The 20,135-nt window shown below is 44.7% G+C and overlaps 2 protein-coding genes and 1 pseudogene across 4 annotated transcripts; 2 read left to right on the forward strand and 1 right to left on the reverse strand.

The window, feature by feature from the left end:
• The first annotated feature begins 7,141 nt into the window (after nt 1-7,141).
• LOC123451802 (disease resistance protein RGA5-like) lies at nt 7,142-14,674 on the forward strand. 3 transcript variants are annotated; one of them, XM_045128345.1, is made up of 8 exons: nt 7,142-7,369; nt 7,466-8,319; nt 8,936-11,017; nt 11,111-11,189; nt 11,309-11,383; nt 11,492-11,593; nt 11,762-11,830; nt 14,249-14,674. In XM_045128345.1, the coding sequence occupies exons 1-8, from the start codon at nt 7,325-7,327 to the stop codon at nt 14,369-14,371; spliced, it is 3,429 nt and encodes a 1,142-aa protein (XP_044984280.1). In that variant the 5' UTR covers nt 7,142-7,324; the 3' UTR covers nt 14,372-14,674. The 3 variants fall into 3 exon arrangements, with proteins under 3 accessions (XP_044984280.1, XP_044984278.1, XP_044984279.1); XM_045128343.1 differs by having other exon boundaries at nt 7,145-7,369; nt 11,099-11,189; XM_045128344.1 differs by having other exon boundaries at nt 7,152-7,369; nt 11,099-11,189; nt 11,312-11,383.
• Nucleotides 14,675-15,396: 722 nt separating this feature from the next.
• On the forward strand, nt 15,397-16,582 carry LOC123451805 (annotated as a pseudogene).
• Nucleotides 16,583-18,105: 1,523 nt separating this feature from the next.
• Nucleotides 18,106-19,612, reverse strand: LOC123451804. The gene is made up of 2 exons (XM_045128346.1): nt 19,462-19,612; nt 18,106-18,976 (listed from the first exon to the last, which is right to left on the reverse strand). Exon 2 carries the CDS (start codon nt 18,972-18,974, stop codon nt 18,423-18,425), a length of 552 nt encoding a protein of 183 aa, XP_044984281.1. The 5' UTR covers nt 18,975-18,976; nt 19,462-19,612; the 3' UTR covers nt 18,106-18,422.
• Nucleotides 19,613-20,135: the final 523 nt, after the last annotated feature.

A 20,135-nucleotide genomic window follows, 5' to 3' on the forward strand; every position in this document is an offset into this window, starting at 1 on the left:
CCGGATCGATAGGTATGAGACCTCCGATAAATTCTATGCTTGCAAGATGGAGGAAAACTCGTCTGTCAGTGAACATGTGCTCAAAATGTCTGGGTACTCAAACCGTCTAGCTGAGCTGGGGATTGAACTCCCGCAAGAGGCTATCACTGACAGAATCCTTCAATCGCTGCCGCCAAGCTATAAAGGCTTTGTGTTGAACTACAACATGCAAGGGATGAACAAGTCACCCGGTGAGTTGTTTGCGATGCTGAAAGTCGCAGAGTCTGAACTCCGTAAAGAGCATCAAGTGTTGATGGTGAATAAGACCACTGGTTTCAAGAGAAACGGCAAAGGAAAGAAGGGTAATTCAAATAAGAGCGGCAAGCCTGTTGCTAATCCGACGAAGAAACCCAAAGCTGGACCTAAGCCTGAAACAGAGTGCTACTATTGCAAGGGTATGGGTCACTGGAAGCGCAACTGCCCCAAGTATCTGGCTGATAAGAAGGCGGCCAAAGAAAAATCAGGTATATTTGATATACATGTTATTGATGTGTACTTAACCGGCTCTCGTAGTAGTGCCTGGGTATTCGATACCGGTTCTGTTGCTCATATTTGCAACTCGAAACAGGAACTGCGGAATAGACGAAGGTTGGCGAAAGATGAAGTGACGATGCGCGTAGGAAATGGTTCCAAGGTTGATGCAATCGCCGTCGGCACAGTTTCACTTCAGTTACCATCAGGATTAGTGATGAACTTAAATCATTGTTATTTAGTGCCTGCGTTGAGCATGAACATTATATCTGGATCTTGTTTATTGCGAGACGGTTACTCTTTTAAGTCAGAGAATAATGGTTGTTCTATTTCTATGAGTAACATCTTTTATGGTCATGCACCCAATGTGAGAGGATTGTTCATATTGAATCTTGATAGCGATACGCATATACATAACATTGAGACCAAAAGAGTTAGAGTTAACAATGATAGCGCCATATTTTTGTGGCACTGCCGCTTAGGTCATATTGGTGTAAAGCGCATGAAGAAACTCCATGCTGATGGACTTTTGGAGTCACTTGACTTTGATTCACTTGACACGTGCGAACCATGCCTCATGGGCAAGATGACTAAGACTCCGTTCTCCGGAACAATGGAGCGTTCAAGTGACTTGTTGGAAATCATCCATACCGATGTGTGTGGTCCGATGAGCGTGGAGGCACGCGGCGGATATCGTTATTTTCTCACCTTCACTGACGATTTGAGTAGATATGCTTATGTCTACTTGATGAAGCACAAGTCTGAAACATTTGAAAAGTTCAAGCAATTTCAGAGTGAAGTGGAGAATCATCGTAACAAGAAGATCAAGTTCCTACGGTCTGATCGTGGGGGTGAATATCTGAGTTTCGAGTTTGGTGCTCACTTAAGACAATTTGGAATTGTTTCACAGTTAACACCGCCTGGAACACCACATCGTAATGGTGTGTCCGAACGTCATAATCGTACTTTATTAGAGATGGTGCGATCTATGATGTCTCTTACCGATTTGCCGTTATCATTTTGGGGTTATGCATTAGAAACAGCTGCATTCACTTTAAATAGGGCACCATCAAAATCCGTTGAGACGACACCATACGAACTGTGGTATGGCAAAAGACCAAAGTTGTCGTTTCTTAAAGTTTGGGGATGTGATGCTTATGTCAAAAAGCTTCAGCCTGAAAAGCTGGAACCCAAAGCGGAAAAGTGCGTCTTCATAGGTTACCCAAAAGAGACAGTTGGGTACACCTTCTATCTCAAATCCGAGGGCAAAGTGTTTGTTGCTAAAAACGAAGCTTTTCTCGAGAAGGAGTTTCTCTCGAGAGAATTGAGTGGGAGGAAGATAGAACTTGACGAGGTTGTCGAACCTCTCATCCCTCTGGATGGTGGCACAGGGCAAGGGGAAACCTCTGTCGTTGCGACGCCGGTTGAGGCGGAAGTTAATGATGATGATCATGAAACTCCAGTTCAAGTTTCTGTCGAACCACGCAGGTCGACGAGACCACGTGCTGCTCCAGAGTGGTACGGAAATCCCGTCTTATCAATCATGTTGCTAGACAACAATGAACCTGCAAATTATGAAGAAGCAATGGTGGGCCCAGATTCCAACAAATGACTAGAAGCCATGAAGTCCGAGATAGGATCCATGTATGAGAACAAAGTGTGGACTTTGGAGGTACTACCTGAGGGCCGCAAGGCTATTCAGAACAAATGGATCTTTAAGAGGAAGACGGACGCTGACGGCAATGTGACCGTTTATAAAGCACGACTTGTGGCAAAGGGTTTTTCACAAGTTCAAGGAGTTGACTACGATGAGACATTCTCACCTGTAGCGATGCTTAAGTCCGTCAGAATCATGTTAGCAATAGCTGCATTTTTTGATTATGAAATCTGGCAGATGGATGTCAAAACGGCGTTCCTTAACGGTTTCCTTAAGGAAGAGTTGTATATGATACAACCCGAAGGTTTTGTTGATCCTAAGAATGCTAACAAGGTGTGCAAGCTCCAGCGATCCATTTATGGACTGGTGCAAGCATCTCGGAGTTGGAACAAACGCTTTGATGAGGTGATCAAAGCATTTGGGTTTATACAAGTGGTTGGAGAATCTTGTATTTACAAGAAAGTGAGTGGGAGCTCTGTGGCGTTTCTAATATTATATGTGGATGACATATTGCTGATTGGAAACAACGTGGAGTTTTTGGAGAGCATAAAGGATTACTTGAATAAAAGTTTCTCTATGAAGGACCTAGGAGAAGCTGCTTACATTCTAGGCATTAAGATCTATAGGGATAGATCAAAACGCCTGATAGGACTTTCACAAAGCACATACCTTGATAAAGTTTTGAAGAGGTTCAAAATGGAACAGTCCAAGAAAGGGTTCTTGCCAGTTTTACAAGGTACGAGATTGAGTAAGACTCAGTGCCCAGCAACTGATGAAGATAGAGAGCATATGCGATCCGTCCCGTATGCTTCAGCCATAGGTTCTATCATGTATGCAATGCTGTGCACTAGACCGGATGTTAGCCTGGCCATAAGTATGGCAGGTAGGTTCTAGAGTAATCCAGGAGTGGATCACTGGACGGCGGTCAAGAATATCCTGAAGTACCTGAAAAGGACTAAGGAGATGTTTCTCGTGTATGGAGGTGACGAATAGCTCGCCGTAAAAGGTTACGTCGATGCAAGCTTTGACACAGATCCGGACGACTCTAAGTCGCAAACCGGATACGTATTTATTCTTAATGGGGGTGCGGTAAGCTGGTGCAGTTCCAAGCAGAGCGTCGTAGCAGATTCTACATGTGAAGCAGAGTACATGGCTGCCTCAGAGGCAGCTAAGGAGGGTGTCTGGATGAAGCAATTCATGATGGATCTTGGAGTGGTGCCAAGCGCACTGAATCCAATAACCTTGTTCTGTGACAACACGGGTGCCATTGCCCTAGCAAAGGAACCACAGTTTCACAAGCAGTCCAGACACATCAAACGACGCTTCAACCTCATCCGTGACTACGTCGAGGGAGAGGACGTAAATATATGCAAGGTGCACACGGATCTGAATGTAGCAGACCCGCTGACTAAACCTCTTCCACGGCCAAGCATGATCAACACCAGAACTGTATGGGTGTTAGATTTATTACAATGTAATTCACATGATGATGTGAGGACTAGATTATTGACTCTAGTGCAAGTGGGAGACTATTGGAATTATGCCCTAGAGGCAATGATAAATATAGTTATTATTATAATTCCTGTATCAAGATAATCGTTTATTATCCATGCTATAATTGTATTGAATGAAGACTCATTTACATGTGTGGATACATAGACAAAACACCGTCCCTAGCAAGCCTCTAGTTGGCTAGCCAGTTGATCAAAGATAGTCAGTGTCTTCTGATTATGAACAAGGTGTTGTTGCTTGATAACTGGATCACGTCATTAGGAGAATCACGTGATGGACTAGACCCAAACTAATAGACGTAGCATGTTGATCGTGTCATTTTGTTGCTACTGTTTTCTGCGTGTCAAGTATTTATTCCTATGACCATGAGATCATATAACTCACAGACACCGGAGGAATACTTTGTGTGTATCAAACGTCGCAACGTAACTGGGTGACTATAAAGATGCTCTACGGGTATCTCCGAAGGTGTTAGTTGAGTTAGTATGGATCAAGACTGGGATTTGTCACTCCGTGTGACGGAGAGGTATCTCGGGGCCCACTCGGTAATACAACATCACACACAAGCCTTGCAAGCAAAGTGACTTAGTGTAAGTTGCGGGATCTTGTATTACGGAACGAGTAAAGAGACTTGCCGGTAAACGAGATTGAAATAGGTATGCGGATACCGACGATCAAATCTCGGGCAAGTAACATACCGAAGGACAAAGGGAATGACATACGGGATTATATGAATCCTTGGCACTGAGGTTCAAACGATAAGATCTTCGTAGAATATGTAGGATCCAATATGGGCATCCAGGTCCCGCTATTGGATATTGACCGAGGAGTCTCTCGGGTCATGTCTACATAGTTCTCGAACCCGCAGGGTCTGCACACTTAAGGTTCGGCGTTGTTTTATGCGTATTTGAGTTATATGGTTGGTTACCGAATGTTGTTCGGAGTCCCGGATGAGATCACGGACATCACGAGGGTTTCCGGAATGGTCCAGAAACGAAGATTGATATTTAGGATGACCTCATTTGATTACCGGAAGGTTTTCGGAGTTACCGGGAATGTACCGGGAATGACGAATGGGTTCCGGGAGTTCACCGGGGGGGGGGGGCAACCCACCCCGGGGAAGCCCATAGGCCTTGAGGGTGGCGCACCAGCCCTTAGTGGGCTGGTGGGACAGCCCAAAAGGGGCCTATGCGCAAGAGATAGAAAAATCAAAGAGAAAGAAAAAAAAGGGAGGTGGGAAGGAAAGGAAGGACTCCCACCCACCAAACCTAGTCCAACTCGGTTTGGGGGGGGAGGCTTCCTCCCTTGGCTCGGCCGACCCCCTTGGGTCTCCTTGAGCCCCAAGGCAAGGCCCCCTCCCTCCCACCTATATATACGGAGGTTTTAGGGCTGATTTGAGACGACTTTTCCACGGCAGCCCGACCACATACCTCCACGGTTTTTCCTCTAGATCGCGTTTCTGCGGAGCTCGGGCGGAGCCCTGCTGAGACAAGGTCATCACCAACCTCTGGAGCGCCGTCACGCTGCCGGAGAACTCTTCTACCTCTCCGTCTCTCTTGCTGGATCAAGAAGGCCGAGATCATCGCCGAGCTGTACGTGTGCTGAACGCGGAGGCGCCGTCCGTTCGGTACTAGATCGTGGGACTGATCGCGGGGTTGTTCACGGGGCGGATCGAGGGACATGAGGACGTTCCACTACATCAACCGCGTTCGCTAACGCTTCTGCTGTACGATCTACAAGGGTACGTAGATCACTCATCCCATCTCGTAGATGGACATCACCATGATAGGTATTCGTGCGCGTAGGAATTTTTTTTGTTTTCCATGCGACGTTCCCCAACAACATGCAGAAAACAGTAGCAATAAACTGACACGATCATATGTTACGTTCATAGTTTGGGTCATGTCCATCACATCATTTTCCTAATGATGTGATCCCGTTATCAAGTGACAACACTTGTCTATGACCAGGAAACCTTGACCATATTTGATCAACGAGCTAGTCAACTAGAGGGTCACTAGGGACAATGTAACAGCCACGTCAGTGCCTCGGTCTTACACGAGGTAGGCCTCTAAAATTGTTAAAACATTGTCTCAATCGAGGCAACCAGATACGGGAACGTGTGAATCCCCTCTCCTCTCCTCGCGCGTCGCCCCCGCGGACGACCGACAGGGCGAACCCTAGCCGCTGGCTTCCTCCCCCTTCCTCCGGCCCGCTTCCCCGCCGCCGTCGGCATGTGCCGCCGGGCGAAGCCCTGGTGGCGTTGGCGGCCGCGGGCTTCCTCTCCCCTCCGCTCGGATCTTGGGGCTGGTGCGGGACAGCCTTGACGTGCGGAGGCGTCGTGTTCGCGTGGGGCCGACGATGTATCAGCTGGCGCGTACGATGGCGGAGACATGGGCGCGAGCTCGCGGTGCGGTGGCGGCCCGCAGGTGGGGCGTGCTCGGGGTTGGATGCATCGGAGGCTGGATCTGGCCCAGTTGGTGGCGAAGGCCGCGAGTTCGGCGTGGGCTGCTGATCGACGGGCAGCGGTCCGGCGCCCTGGCGGCAGGGGCCAGCGACAGGTGCGGTGGTGGTGCTGCCCTTGGCGGCGGGGTGGTTTGGTGATCGGCGATCTGGGTCAGGGTGGGTCGGTTCGGTCTTCGGCGGATCGTCTTCGGCTGGTCTGGCGTGATACGAGCGATGGGGGTGGCGGCTCCTATGCTGGGTCTGCTGCAACGCGACGGCGGGGGCTTAACGTGCCCGGTCTGGGGCCGGCTGGGCAGGGGGTTCAACATGCCCCTGCGCCCGCGTCCGGTCTGCTACCGTGTGTGTCGGTGGAGATTGTCCCCACCCACGCGGTTGTGGTACTGCCAGTCCCTGTCTACGGTGGTTGTGTCTCAGTCTAGCCGACCTCGCTGCGTTTGCTGTGGTGAGACGACGGCGGTGTTCGCGTGACTGTGGTGGCGCATGTTGGTGGATGGTCGGTATGGTGGAGTTAAGGATTGGTTTCGGATGGTGGGTGCGAGGGGTCGGGAGAAATCTCTGTCGGATCTGACCGACACCGATGCGGTGACGCTTGCGGGTGCCCCCTCCCTTCCTGAAGGGCGTCGGATGTACCTCTCCCCTACTACCCTTCGCGTGCCAGGAGAAATCTTAGGACTAGTCCGGGCAGGAGCGTCGTGGTCGTCGCAGTCTTTCTTGAAGGTGTTGCTTGGCACGCCGTAATTCGATGACACTGAAGTATGATGAAATTATTCGGTGGACGCAACAGCTACGGGACACTACAATTTTCGTCGATCCGGTGTTGCTCGCATTTTTTTTTTGTCTTTTTCAGTTTTTTGACAGTATTGTCTGCCCCAGCATCTGTCGTTGGCGGTATACAAAGCAGAGAAAACCTTTTACGGTAATCGAGGCAACCCACGACGACGAGGGCCGCTGTGTAGAGATAATGTATCTTAAAGAGCAGTTGACATCGATCCGTAAAATATGCAATATGTATAGTATGTCAGTCCATTTGCAAAAAATATTCCGTCGATGCAGTGGAGATTCCCCATTGATAGCATTTGGTAGGGTAACCAAGCAGTTGACGATTGATAGGCCAAGGAGCTGTAGGCTAGGAGAAGCCAGAGGAAGGAAGGAGTGGGCTGAGAAATTTATTTTGATTGGATGAACACCAATGTGCTCTCGTCTGAAGGAACTCCACAACCACAGGTACGGTTGGTGTCATCTCTGTTGATTTCTGTCGTTCGCGTTTCTCTCGGTTGGTTTATACATCCATCATGTATTGTACGCTGGCTTATGTCTCAGGGAGATCTAATGGGGACTCCAGTCTGTGCTTTGGTGGACGCCATGTTCAGACTCCCCGCGAAGCTCGACGCGCTACTGGTGCGTCGAGGCCACATGCTGTCCCGGGGGGCGGTGGATGAGATACCTCTCATCAAGCAAGATCTAGAAAAGATTGTAGCCTTGCTACAGGAACAAGACGACTCGGGAGCAGAGGCCCCTTCTCTGATGGTCAAGTGCCTGACCAAGGAGGTGCGCGAGCTGTCGTACGACATGGAGGACAGCGTCGATCAGTATGAGAACGCTGCCAGCTCCATGAGAGGTATCCTTCTTCCTTGCCGTAAGAAGTACAAGGTTAGTTGCCGTAGGAGTAAGCCCAAATCGGGGCTGCGGGAGAAGCTCAAATGGCGCCTATGGATGGCCAACAAGATCAGGGAGTTCAGTTTTCGCTCTCAGGAGGCGCTTCAGCGGTACAGCTTGTTTAACCACCTTGGTGACAATGGTAGCAGTGCTGCTTCTTCTGCTATATGTGTTGCATCTTTCCGCTCTTGGCATCCCACGCCATATGGGGAGCTTGTCGGTATCGATGAAAACTTGAATAAGCTTGAAGCATGGCTGGGTAAGGATGGAGAGCAGAAGCTCAAGGTGGTGTCTGTTGTTGGATCTGGAGGGCTTGGTAAGACCACGCTTGTCAAAGAGCTGTACCGTAGAATCAGAGGACAATTTGAGTGCCGGGCATTTGTGCGTTCGTCCCGAAAACCTGATATCAGGAGGCTTCTCATCAGCATGCTCTCACAAATTCGGCCACACCAGCCCCCTCACACTTGGAAGGTGCATAGCCTAATTGCTGACATCAGGTCTTATCTCCAACATAAGAGGTATATATATATTTTTTATCTTGATTGATCATATATATATTGTTACATTGATTGATTAGAATTACAGAAGAAGGGTGGAGACAAGATTTTGGGTACATATTGATTGATTGATTAGAGCAGCCCCTTAGTGTGATTTTGCATCATATAGACAACTTACTGTGTCATCTGAGTACATGGAGGTTGAATTTATGGACGTAGTGATGCTTCTAAGAAGTTAGTTTCCTAAGTGAATTTTTATTTCGCTGGGTTGTGAAGTGAGAAGTGTTGCTTTTGAAGTTTCTCATTCTTTTGTATCTTGCAAGAAAACCAATGTTTGTCTTACGCAGTTCTGCTGAGCCACTTCCTTCTTTCTTCTAGTCCGTTAATGATAGACTAGCCTTTTCGGCAAAATAACATCTCTGTTAGGGCTTGTTTGGTTAATCCCTCCCACAAGGGGATTGGAAGGGATTGGAGGGGATTAAGGTGAATTTTGACTTGCAGGGGATTTAATCCCTTTCAATACCCTCCAAACCCCTTTAAATTTCGAGAAACCAAACAAGGCCTTAATGGTATAATAATAATATTTCCGATTTGATGTTTGTTATTAGGCTGACAACTATGCTAAAACTTTCCTCAGGTACTTGATCGTAATTGATGATGCATGGGCTACGCAAACATGGGATATCATTAACCGTGCTTTGCCGGATGCTAATCTTTGCAGTGGCATACTTATAACTACAGAAATAAATGATGTAGCTCTGAAATGCTGTGGTTATGACTCTAAATATGTTCTTACGATGAAACCACTTATTGACGATGATTCAAGCAAATTATTTTTCAGCACAGCTTATGGTCCTCAACTTGAATGTCCACCAGAACTCGGCGAACTTTCAAAGAGTATTATCAGAAAATGTGCTGGTTTGCCACTAGCAATTGTTGCTGTTGCCAGTCTTTTAAGCCGGATGAACAAACCAGAGCAATGGAACTATGTAAATAAATCCTTAGGTTATGGTTTGAGGGCAAATCCTTTGGAGGGGATGAAACAAGTACTAAACCTTAGTTACAACAATCTTCCAGAGCATATGAAGGCATGTGTGATGTATCTCGGTATATACCAAGAGAACTACATAATTCCGAAGGATGATTTGGTAAAGCAATGGATAGCTGAAGGTTTTATCCATGCAACAGAAGAGAAAGACAAGGAGGAAATATCAAGGAACTATTTCAATGAACTTATCAGTAGCAGAATGATCCTACCTGTACATATAAATGACAACGATGATGTTCTGTCATGCAGTGTGCATTATATGGTACTTGATTTTGTCTCACACAAGTCCACAGAGGAGAATTTCGTCACCCCAATAGATCATTGTCAGACAACTGCAAGACTAGCCGACAAGGTTCGTCGACTGTCTCTTCACTTTGGTAATGCAGAAGCAACACCACCAGCAAATATGAGCCTATCACAGGTTCGAACTCTTGCGTTTTTTGGGGTCTTCAAGTGTTTACCTACCATTGTCGAGTTCGGTCTTCTTCAAGTTCTAATCCTACATCTTTGGGGTGATGATGAGAGCATTAGTTTTGATCTCACTAGAATAAGTGAGCTTTTTCGGCTGAGATATTTGCATGTCACATCCAATGTCACCTTAGAAGTACAACAAACCCAGATCCGAGGTCTACAATATTTGGAAACACTGAAGATAGATTCAAGAGTAAGTGCAGTTCTATCAGACATTGTTCATTTGCCCAGCTTGTTGCACCTCAGTCTTCCCGTTGGGACAAATCTGCCAAATGGTATTGGCCAAATGACATCCCTTTGCACACTTGGATATTTTGATCTATGTGCTAACTCAGTAGAGAATGTGCACAGCCTCGGCGAGCTGAAAAGTCTCTGGGATCTACGGCTGACCTGTTCAACAGTGCATTCTTGTCATCTAAAGAGCAAAATTGATAGTGTGGGCTCCATTCTCGCGAAACTCAGCAACCTCAGGTCTCTAACTTTGAAGCCTTCAAGTATTCTGGATGCTGGACCTTCCAGCATTTGCATTTCCTGTGATGAGTTGAGCATTGTATCCCCTCCTCCTTCGTTTCTTCGAAGATTTGAGTGGTCACCAAGTATTTGCACCTTTTCCAGCCTCCCCAAGTGGATCAGACATCTCGACAAGCTCTGCATTTTAAAGATTGGGATTACTGAACTGGCATGGGAGGATGTTGATGTTCTCAGAGGATTGCCCGCGCTCACTGTTTTGTCGTTGTATGTCCGGGCAAAGCCTGTGGAAAGGATTGTATTCAATAAGACAGGATTCTCAGTTCTAAAGTACTTCAAGTTCTGGTGCAGTGTACCTTGGCTAGAATTTGAGGTGGATGCAATGCCTAATCTCCGGAAACTCAAACTAGGTTTTGATGCCAATGGAGCAGATGAGCACGGACCTGTTGGCATCGAGCACTTGTCAAGCCTTAAGGAAATCTCAGTGAAAATTGGGGGTGTCTCTACCGATGACCCTGATAGAAGGGCTGCAGAATCGGTGTTGAGTCATGCCATTAATATGCATCCAACACGTCCCATCTTCAACATACAGTGTGTAGATGGGATGTTCACTAGTAAGGATGACAAGAATAGTGGAGTAGAACTGCAAAAACAATATAAGATCATGGATGAAGACTCAGTTGAACAGAGAGTAGTCTTTCAAATGGGCTCGAGTGAAGATGCTCAGAGCAGGTATGGACAGTGATCTTCTTCTCGCTCGTGAGATTTGCTCATTGAGTTTTATTGGAAGTTAAATGCTGGCTCTCATATCAGGTGTTTGGATAGGAAAAATGTCGCGGACAAGCAGGTGAGGTGGACGGATATCGGTGAGAAGAAACAGGAGCTCGTCCCCAACATTGAAAAGGTAATTAACGAACCATTCGGATGCCAAAGCCTTACATGCGTTGCTCGACGAGTAATTAATCTTAAATCGTTGGACGGTGCATATGATTAGTTCTTCTCACATTTGTTTGTGCGTCACAGAAGGACCATGCCAAGCAGGTGAGGATGGCGGAGATCAGCAATCGGATACAGGAGCTCGTACCCAAAGTAAAAAAGGTAATGAACGAGCTGTACGTACGATCGAGCATGGCTCTGCAAGGAATTAATCCGCTAGTAGTAAAATTGTTGGGCAGTGCATGATTAGTACTTTTGCCCGTTCATTAGGATCGCTCATCACATAGAAGAAGCATCGCTGAGCTGCGGAGGAGGACGGAGATCAGCAAGCGGGTGCGGAATCTGCAAGAGCTCGTCCCCAACATGGAGAAGGTAATTAAACAAACTGTTGGAACGCCAAAGCCATACACTGACATGGCTCTGCCAGGAATTAATCCACTGGTAGTAAGAAATTGTTGGACTGTTTTACTTTCCCATTTGTTTCATGTGCCGAACTAGCAGGGTGGTGTTGAGCTAACTGGTTTACTTGACATCCCGCAGCAAACCAACACGTCCGACATGTTGGATCTGGTTGCTGATTACATCAAGGAACTCCAAATGAAGATCAAGGTATGTACATGTACATATGGTGGATATACAGTAGTAAGATAACACCAGAAATGCTAATATCAATTACTCCCTCCTTTCCGCTTTATAGGGCTTATCTCAAAAGTTTTAGATTTTTATTATATTAGGCTCATTTTGAGTGTAATAGAGGAGCCCCGCTTCGGTACAACCCCCCTCACAAATAGTATAAGGGCAATATAGACCTTTCACTAGTTGTATTCAATTTAGTATACACATAATGGGTCACGCATACGCTGTGTTTGAATGGGTCGGTCCATTCAATCAAAGAACTAAGTGTCATGAAAAATAAACTGTCTTTAAGGGGATTCAAACTCCAGACCTTCTGGTAGTTCAGGGACTTCCTCACCAATTGAGCTCACAACTATTGGTTGACGAATTGAATCTATATATTCTATATACTAAGTACATAGGAAGACACGTTTTTCCAACAAGCTTTGACATTTGCGGGAAAAAATGTGAACACATTTCAAGGAAGAATGCGAATAATCTTTGAAAATCTTGAACAAAGTATGAAATTGAAAAAACCTTTTAGAACATGAACATTTTTTGTAAAGAAAAGAAAATGAAAAAAGTGTACGCAGTTTTGAAATTCTTAAAAATTCTTAATTTTTCATATACGATGAATATTTCTTAATATACATTAAACAGTATTTAAATACACACTGAACATTTTTGTAATATATGCAGAGCAATATTTAAATACATATTAATTTTTTTTTCATATACACTGAACAATATTTAAATACACATTGAACACTTTTGTGAAAATCGCTACGCTGAACATTTTTAAATATGCATGAACACTTAAAAATAAATTATATATTTTCTTAATATGCGGTGTTTTTTTAGAATGTATGATAAACATTTTATTAATACAAGCGTAAGCTCTTTGTACAAATAAACAATGCAATGGACCTGACTTTTTTCACTATCTTCTTCAATATTTTTGTTCACTTAATACGATGATGCGATGATGTTACTCTGACTCATGAAACGGACCCAAATTTTTTTCACACGCCCTACAGGTCATCACAAGGCGGCACGTCATTTTTTTTGAATTACTGACATTCTATGCATTTTTTATAATCTCCCATGCGAAAACATAGAAATACAATTGTCGGAGGTGACGCAACATGCGTTTAATAAACGTATGCATGTATATAATGTGAACCCACGGATGGCGCTAAGCGCAGAAAAGATGTTATAATGCGATGATGTTACTCTGACTCATGAAACGGACCTAATTTTAATTTGTGCATAATTTTGGAATTTCAAATTCTGTATGAAATTTTTAAAATTTCAACACATTTTCCATAGTTGTTAACAACTTCCCAACAATTTAGGGTTTTAGGGTTTAGAATACTAAAATTATGATTTAAGTAATAGTTCATCAATTTTTAAAATAACAAATAATCAACTTTATAAAAAGTGAATTAACTTTCAAGAAAAGTTCACCTACTTGAGGAATAGTACGCGAATTTAGAAAGAAAAAAACTTCATCAATTTGTGAAAAAAATCACCTATTTTGATTAAAAATTGACGAACTTGAAAAAAATCATCATTTTAAAAAAATTTGGTGCCAGGTTTTAAAAGCTAACGCATTTAGAAAGGTAAAGGAAATAAAAAAATAAAAAGGAAAAAATAAAGAGAAAAAGAAACAAAACAGAGAATACTGCTTTGTTGAAGTTGTTTAGTAAACTGAAAAACAAATAATGCACATGAGGTCCAGTTGCCTAGTTGGTTACTGCAGCCTTTATATTTCCTAAAGGTGTTGGGTTCGATTTATACTTCTCACATACCTTTTTTAACGGTTTTAAAAATAGAGAAAACATGAGCATGCCTGCCCAGCAGAGGAGGCCTACGAAAAAATACAACGTATACGTAAATATGACCATCCCGTCCTTTATTATGAAGAGGTATCGATTAATCTGGACCGTTCTTGTGTATAGGGGGGTGTACCGAAGCAGAAGTGCTAATAGAGTTAAAATGCTTTGAGTACCACGCCATATTTAATTCATAGAGTTTAGAGAAAGGAGATTAGTGGCTATGCATGCATCGTTTTCTACATCCATGATGCAAGTTCAATGAAAAGGAGGATGCCACATTTATTACCTTGGAAATTGAATATGTGAAAAATATTTCATTGGCTAGTTAAAACTAATGTCATCCACTCACAATTCACCTTGGTTGATGAGATTTCATATTTGAGCCCTATAAACCGAAAAGGAGGGAGTAGATTAGCCGTGCGATCGATCGGGGGCATTATGCCTAAATCCACCGAAATCACATAAGCATGCTACTAATTCCGTTGATGAGCCCCTTTCTGTTTCTGTTGAACACTTTGAATTTTGTTGAGCTGACGACGGACCTCGTCATGGCGCTTTCGCTTGTTGATTCAAGGTGAGGAAGGAAGAAGAGGCGAGTTGCACGTGCTTGCCGAGCAAGCAGAACTACTCGCCGGCTGATGAAGCTCAACAGCCGACGCTGGATGAAGCATCCGCGGTACCGCGTACCCCTAGCTAGTCTCTTTCCTTGTTGATTCTAGGCACCGTTCGTAGTAGCACAAATTAGTGGCATCAAGTCTGTGGCAGAACATCAAGGGAAGTACGAAACGAGATCTATCGAGTTTGTTGTACTTGTACATGCAAGCCATTAGCAGGCGAAGGCCACATGTTGCGCCCTTCTATGGCCGTTGCAATGCTGTCTTAAATTTAATTATAATACTCCCTTCATTTTTAAATATAAGTCTTTATAGAGATTTACGTACGAATTATATACGGATGTATATAGACATATTTTAGAATGTATATTTATTCATTTTGTTTCTTATGTAGTCTATATTAAAATCTTTAAGAATACTTATATTCAGAAAGAAAATAAGTACTACAGTATCTATCTGCAAAAACCATCTTGCACGATAATGGCATCCTAACAACGGATCGTGAGATCGATCGATTTGTTTGGGCTCCCCGCGACAACAACCGGGGGACTCGTAAAACTGTACGCCACAAGGCAAAGTCCTCGCGCTGTTAGTGGTGACATGCATGGCCTCCTTCTCTGCACCGTAGCATGACACTTCACGGAGAGCGTGTTGGTGTGCTCAGTGCATGAATGAGCAAGTCCGGACCACCTGCCTCATGTCATGCATGCGCCTTGCTTGATTCACCTGCCTTTTTATGCACCATTTATGATACACATATTTCCCTACTTGATGCAGCTCACCTTTGAATTATTGAAGTTGTATATACAAGAGACATGTCATGCCTTGTGTTCAAGTTCAATATATACAAGAGACGTATGTTATGCCTAGTATTCAAGTGTCAAATTGTCGGACGCGGATTTTTGGCTCTCGGGAGCATACCTGGAGTGACTGGAGAGATCAAATCAGCCTTTCCAGCAAGCTTGCCGCACAGACAGACAGACAGGCAGGCAGGTGCATGCACTTGACTTACTTACCCCAGCCTCCTCCTCCTATCACCTACACATTAATCCAGCCATTACAACAGATTAATTTTACCATCACCTCATAAGTTTCAATCCCAACTGTACTATGATTTGAAAGCGGTCAAAAGATCAATGCAAGAAAGGCCTGCTGAGACATATATGTTCTCTAAACATATATGACAAAAAATGTGTACTCCCGTATCCGAGAGATAAGAAATGCAAGAAGCAGCAGTTACTACATGAGATGCCGAAAATCAAACAGGTCAGCATGGCAACCATTTGTATATGATGTCATAAAAGTCTCTTCTTGGCCACTACTTGAAGCAGGTCAGCATGGCAACCATTTGTAATGTCCAAGCACCCAAGACTACACTGCTAGTACTGATACTGATAGTCTCCAACATTTGGCAAACTGATGGCCCATTGAAATCTAATTAAGATCACATTGCTTGCCCTGCGCTCTTGCAGCTTTGCATGTTCTGAGTTCATGGCTCTATCCCTTGTCAACTTGCCATGAACTCATGATACATTACAACTGCACTGCATGGTGCTTCTCTCTACTCTCACCTATAAATCTATCAGCTTAGCAACACCATGTCATCACTAGTTCAACCACAAGCCAAGAACCACTTAAACACCTAGTGGGTACAAAACATTCTCTGAACTTTCAGCCAAGAAACAAGGAGAAGCAGCCATGATCACTGCCAAGAGGCTTGCCCAACTGGCAAAAAAGTGGCAGAGTATGGCGGCCATGGGGAGGAAGAGGCTCACCCAGAGTATGACGGTGAAAAGAGCAGCCGAGGAGTGCTGCGCAATGATCTCAATAGCGGTGAAGTGACACTGTGTGGTGTACACAGACGATGGGGAGCGATTCGAGGTGCCACTGGCATACCTCGGCACGGCGTTCTTCCGCGAGCTCCTGAGGATGTCTCAGGAGGAGTTTGGGTTTGCAAGTGGCAACGATGGCAGGATGACGCTGACCTGTGAGGCTGCAGTGGCGGAATACGCCATGTGCTTGCTCAGGAGAGATGCCCCTGTGGAAGTAGTGATGGCGTTCCTGTGCTCCATTGAGAGGCTGTGCTGCTTTGACAGCGGTGTGGTGGTGTCATGTGTAGGGCTTATCCAGCATGTAGCTGTTTGTTAGCTACTGAAGATGGAAGATGTGAAAATGAAGTTATAACCACATAGGATCTTTGTTCAAGGCACCATTTTTCGTTCAATGGAAGATGTGAAAATCAAGTTAGTTGATTGAAATGGAACAAAGATTTGTGATGAAATTTGCAAGCTTTCTGATCAGGGAAAGTGTTCAATTGTTTGTATCCGAGTTAATAACACAGCTGTATTTGTGTGTTAACAAACCTGAGTCAAGGCATACCGCACGATATTTTAGAAACTATAAACAAATGAGTCCTGCACATGTTTTACAAACTATAAGACTAAACTGTTAATAAAACTAATGTGCACTGATATTTTAGAAACTATAAAACTAATGAGTCCGGCACATGTTTTTCTTGAAGAATGACACAGTAGCTTTGCCTATCATTCAACAGAAAACAGACAAAAAACTGAGGGTGTACATTCAAGTATGCATACCACACGAGATATACAAATGTTACCTGCCTAGAATGAGATGAAATAAAACTTCCATTAAACTGCTCAATAATTAATGGATGCCTGCAGATTGAGCAATTGAGAACTAGTTACCAAACACTTGGATAATCCAGGATAAAGTCTCAGTTTTGTGAAGAATCAAGTAGTGAAATATACCTTTCAGAACACAGTTTGTGTTTCTTTCTTTCTGATTTAGAAGTTAAAATGGGGGAAAGAAGAGTGAGAAGGAGATCACATGAAATGGTGGATATGGAACAGGCCGACGCATCTGACTGGAGTGATGGAGTATGTCATGTGTTTGCTCAGGAGAAATGCCTGCTCGAAGTCGAGAACGCACTGCTCAGCTCCATGGTGGCATCTAGTCACTGCACTCGTTGTGCAATTCCAGCTGTTGGAGCCAGCAAACAAATTGGCTGTTTGTAGCTCCTGAAGAACATGCATGCAGAGCCTGTTCTTGCTCTCTGTTTTCTGTACGTAGTTACCTGGATGGTGTAGATAATTAGATATAAGCAATGGAGAAGGAAAATTGCTGTGTAATGCACTACAATATTGCAAGCAATCAAGTAGGAACGCCAGTAGCAGCAGTTGTTTTTTTCTTAGATATATGTTGCATTCAGTGAATAAATAATTGACGCAACTGTTCATTTAGATGCCAATAGTACCATAGCCAGGTTATTAGGGGGAAAAGAATGAATAAGTGCCATGACCAGGGTGATACAAGAGCCATTTTGGACGATGAAATTTTGAGAGAAGCTATCAAAGGGCCATCAGGACTTCGGGATAAGAAATAAGCAAGTACGTACATAAATCACACAATAAAAGATAAATTAGTACTTAGCAGTATAAGGAAGATTTCTTCTTAAAATAGAAATCATCAACGTTTAAATGTTACTGAACAACTTTGCATTAGCCAGTCGGCAGCCTGAAAATACTCAAGGACAATTACGCCATTTGGCAATTGGCATGTGCGTGTCACTCATAATCCTCAGCTTCATTTGAAACCATGGTTAGCAGGCTTGCTTGCAGGTTTGGAAGGTCAAACACTTCTGAAACAAACACTCAAGACATTTGTTAATCAATGTCAATCTGTTCATGTCAGCGTGTGAACATTTGTACGTATCTTCATCAAACTAAAGGACAGGCAAAATATATAGATGCATGGTGCATGAATTAAAATAGAAGGCATGTAATACAGCCCGGCAAAAGTAACATTCATATTATTACTAACAGAACTTGGTGCCAAACAAATTACGTAGTACAAAATTAGTTATAGAGAGCAAGCGCACAGGGCACAGCTTGATAGCAACTATTGCTACTACTCAAGAGTTAAGATAGACTCGATCGCTGACAAGTAGCGTAATACATACATAAGTAGTTGTTCTTGGCTCGACAACGATGATGTAGCAAACTACACAAGGAAGCCAACTAAGGATACATCAACAATCCTCCTTCGTCTTTGCAGCTAGCTAGGTTGATTATGGCAATCGAGCTTTTACTCTGCTGGGCCGGTAAGTGGATGTCATGTGGCAGCGGCATTGGCGAGGTCAATGTGCTCTTGAACGAACTTCTCCAAGGTTTTCCTGTGGTCGTTGAAGGCCATGATGTTGTACTCACTGATCGTCGTAGTGTCGGCCCCGAAGACAATCTTCTCAAAGTGGTTGATGAAAATGTCGAGCTGGTCATGCGCGATGAGGCTCTGTGCGGCGAGGGCGACCTCCAGGCAGAGCTTCGCAGGTGTGGCCACGGGCAGCTGCACGCCCATCAGCGCGCGGAACAGATCATTTCCATAAAGGCCAGAGAGCTGGGAAGCGGGGGAGATGCCGCAGCGGCGTCCTTTAGGGCTGCGCGTGGCCTGGATGCGAACCCTGATGTTGTCCATCTTCCTGGTGATCTTGCTGAATCTGGCAAGGAAGTCGTCCAACTCCCTTATGAGCAACTCCATGTCATCGGAGAGACAATGCGCCACGGCGCCCATCAGCACCCGCTGGAGGCGTCCCAGGGTTTCAGGGTGCGGGTGGGTGTCCCGAGCCACCTTGAGAGCACGATTGTGGTTCATAAGAAGTGCCTCCATGCCTATGCCAAGGTAGGAGCACAAATAGAGGGGTTAATAATCACACACGGTTCTCCATTTAACAAACATAAATGTGCAGAAACAGCATGTGATTCACAAGAAGATCTAGTAAGAGGCCAAAATTACAACTTCACAAAAGCTATTCAGGTTGTGAAAACTATGGTAGATGGCTAATATCCAGCTCCCAAAGACGTCCGCTGCTGTTTCAGATTGGAAAATTAATGAATAATAGGTTACAGGATGAACTAGCACTAATTGAACCCTTGAAAATATCCCCAAAACCGGTGCATGAGTTAACTGCATACTAGGATTTGTACTAATAAGTTGCCTGAAAGCTGCACGAGAACAGAGCAAGCAAATCACATCTGGGCTTAGGGTTCAACGGGGATGGGGACGGATGGGATCTCCCGCGGTGAGTGGCGGACCCTGTGCAGCCGCGTAGTGCAGAAGAAGCGATGAGAACCAGGGCGGGGAGGCGGATACATACCGGCGGCGAGGAGAATGCGGGCGCGGCGGGCGGCGGCTGGCGGGCGGAGCTCCGGTGACGGGGCGCCGGAGTGGAGACTGGAGTCTAATTTGGGTGGAAATCCCCACAGGCAGCGATGCGATGAGCCGGTCCGTTTAACCCTTTCAACGTTTCCCGTTTGAGAATCTTCTAGAGGTTTACAACCGTTTTATTCAGTTCTGGGAACTTCTAGAAGATTTTGCATCGGTTTTTCTCGGTCCTGCTTTTACCTTTTTTTTTAGCGCTACGCATCCACCGGCAGATATCTAATAAACATCCACCATGACGATAACCGTCGGATCTCCACGCACGCAGTCGTCCACAGCCAACCGGTCGAAGTCCTGACATATGACTTGGTCGCCTCCCTCGATACATTAATTCCCGCGGAAATAATTGCTTTCTTTCGGCCCCGATAGAGCTGCAGACGGCTATAGAATTTTTTCTGCCATAAAGATTTAATACGGGGTGACCAACAGAGTGAGGTGACAACTTTTGCAACAAGCATAATGTTGTGTTCGGATGTTTGCAACGGGATCGTGTTGCGGAACTTTTGCAACATAGATATTGTTGCAGGAATTTTTCTACAACAAAACTAATGTTGTAGATTTTTTTTTTCAAATTTACGTTGGTGTTACGGAAAGTGTTCTGCAATATAA

The sequence above is a fragment of the Hordeum vulgare genome, chromosome 5H (genome assembly GCF_904849725.1).
Source record: "Hordeum vulgare subsp. vulgare chromosome 5H, MorexV3_pseudomolecules_assembly, whole genome shotgun sequence".
NCBI classification, from domain to species: Eukaryota; Viridiplantae; Streptophyta; class Magnoliopsida; order Poales; family Poaceae; genus Hordeum; species Hordeum vulgare.

What these genes read in the sequence shown, in the direction of transcription:
- LOC123451802 (XM_045128343.1), top strand. Translation starts at nt 7,325, where the DNA reads ATGAACACCAATGTGCTCTCGTCTGAAGGAACTCCACAACCACAG. An exon ending in TCGTCCCCAACATTGAAAAG is followed by an intron (nt 11,190 to 11,308) that starts GTAATTAACGAA and finishes TGTGCGTCACAG; the next exon opens with AAGGACCATGCCAAGCAGGT. An exon ending in TCGTACCCAAAGTAAAAAAG is followed by an intron (nt 11,384 to 11,491) that starts GTAATGAACGAG and finishes CCCGTTCATTAG; the next exon opens with GATCGCTCATCACATAGAAG.
- LOC123451804 (XM_045128346.1), bottom strand. Translation starts at nt 18,974, where the DNA reads ATGGAGGCACTTCTTATGAACCACAATCGTGCTCTCAAGGTGGCTCGG.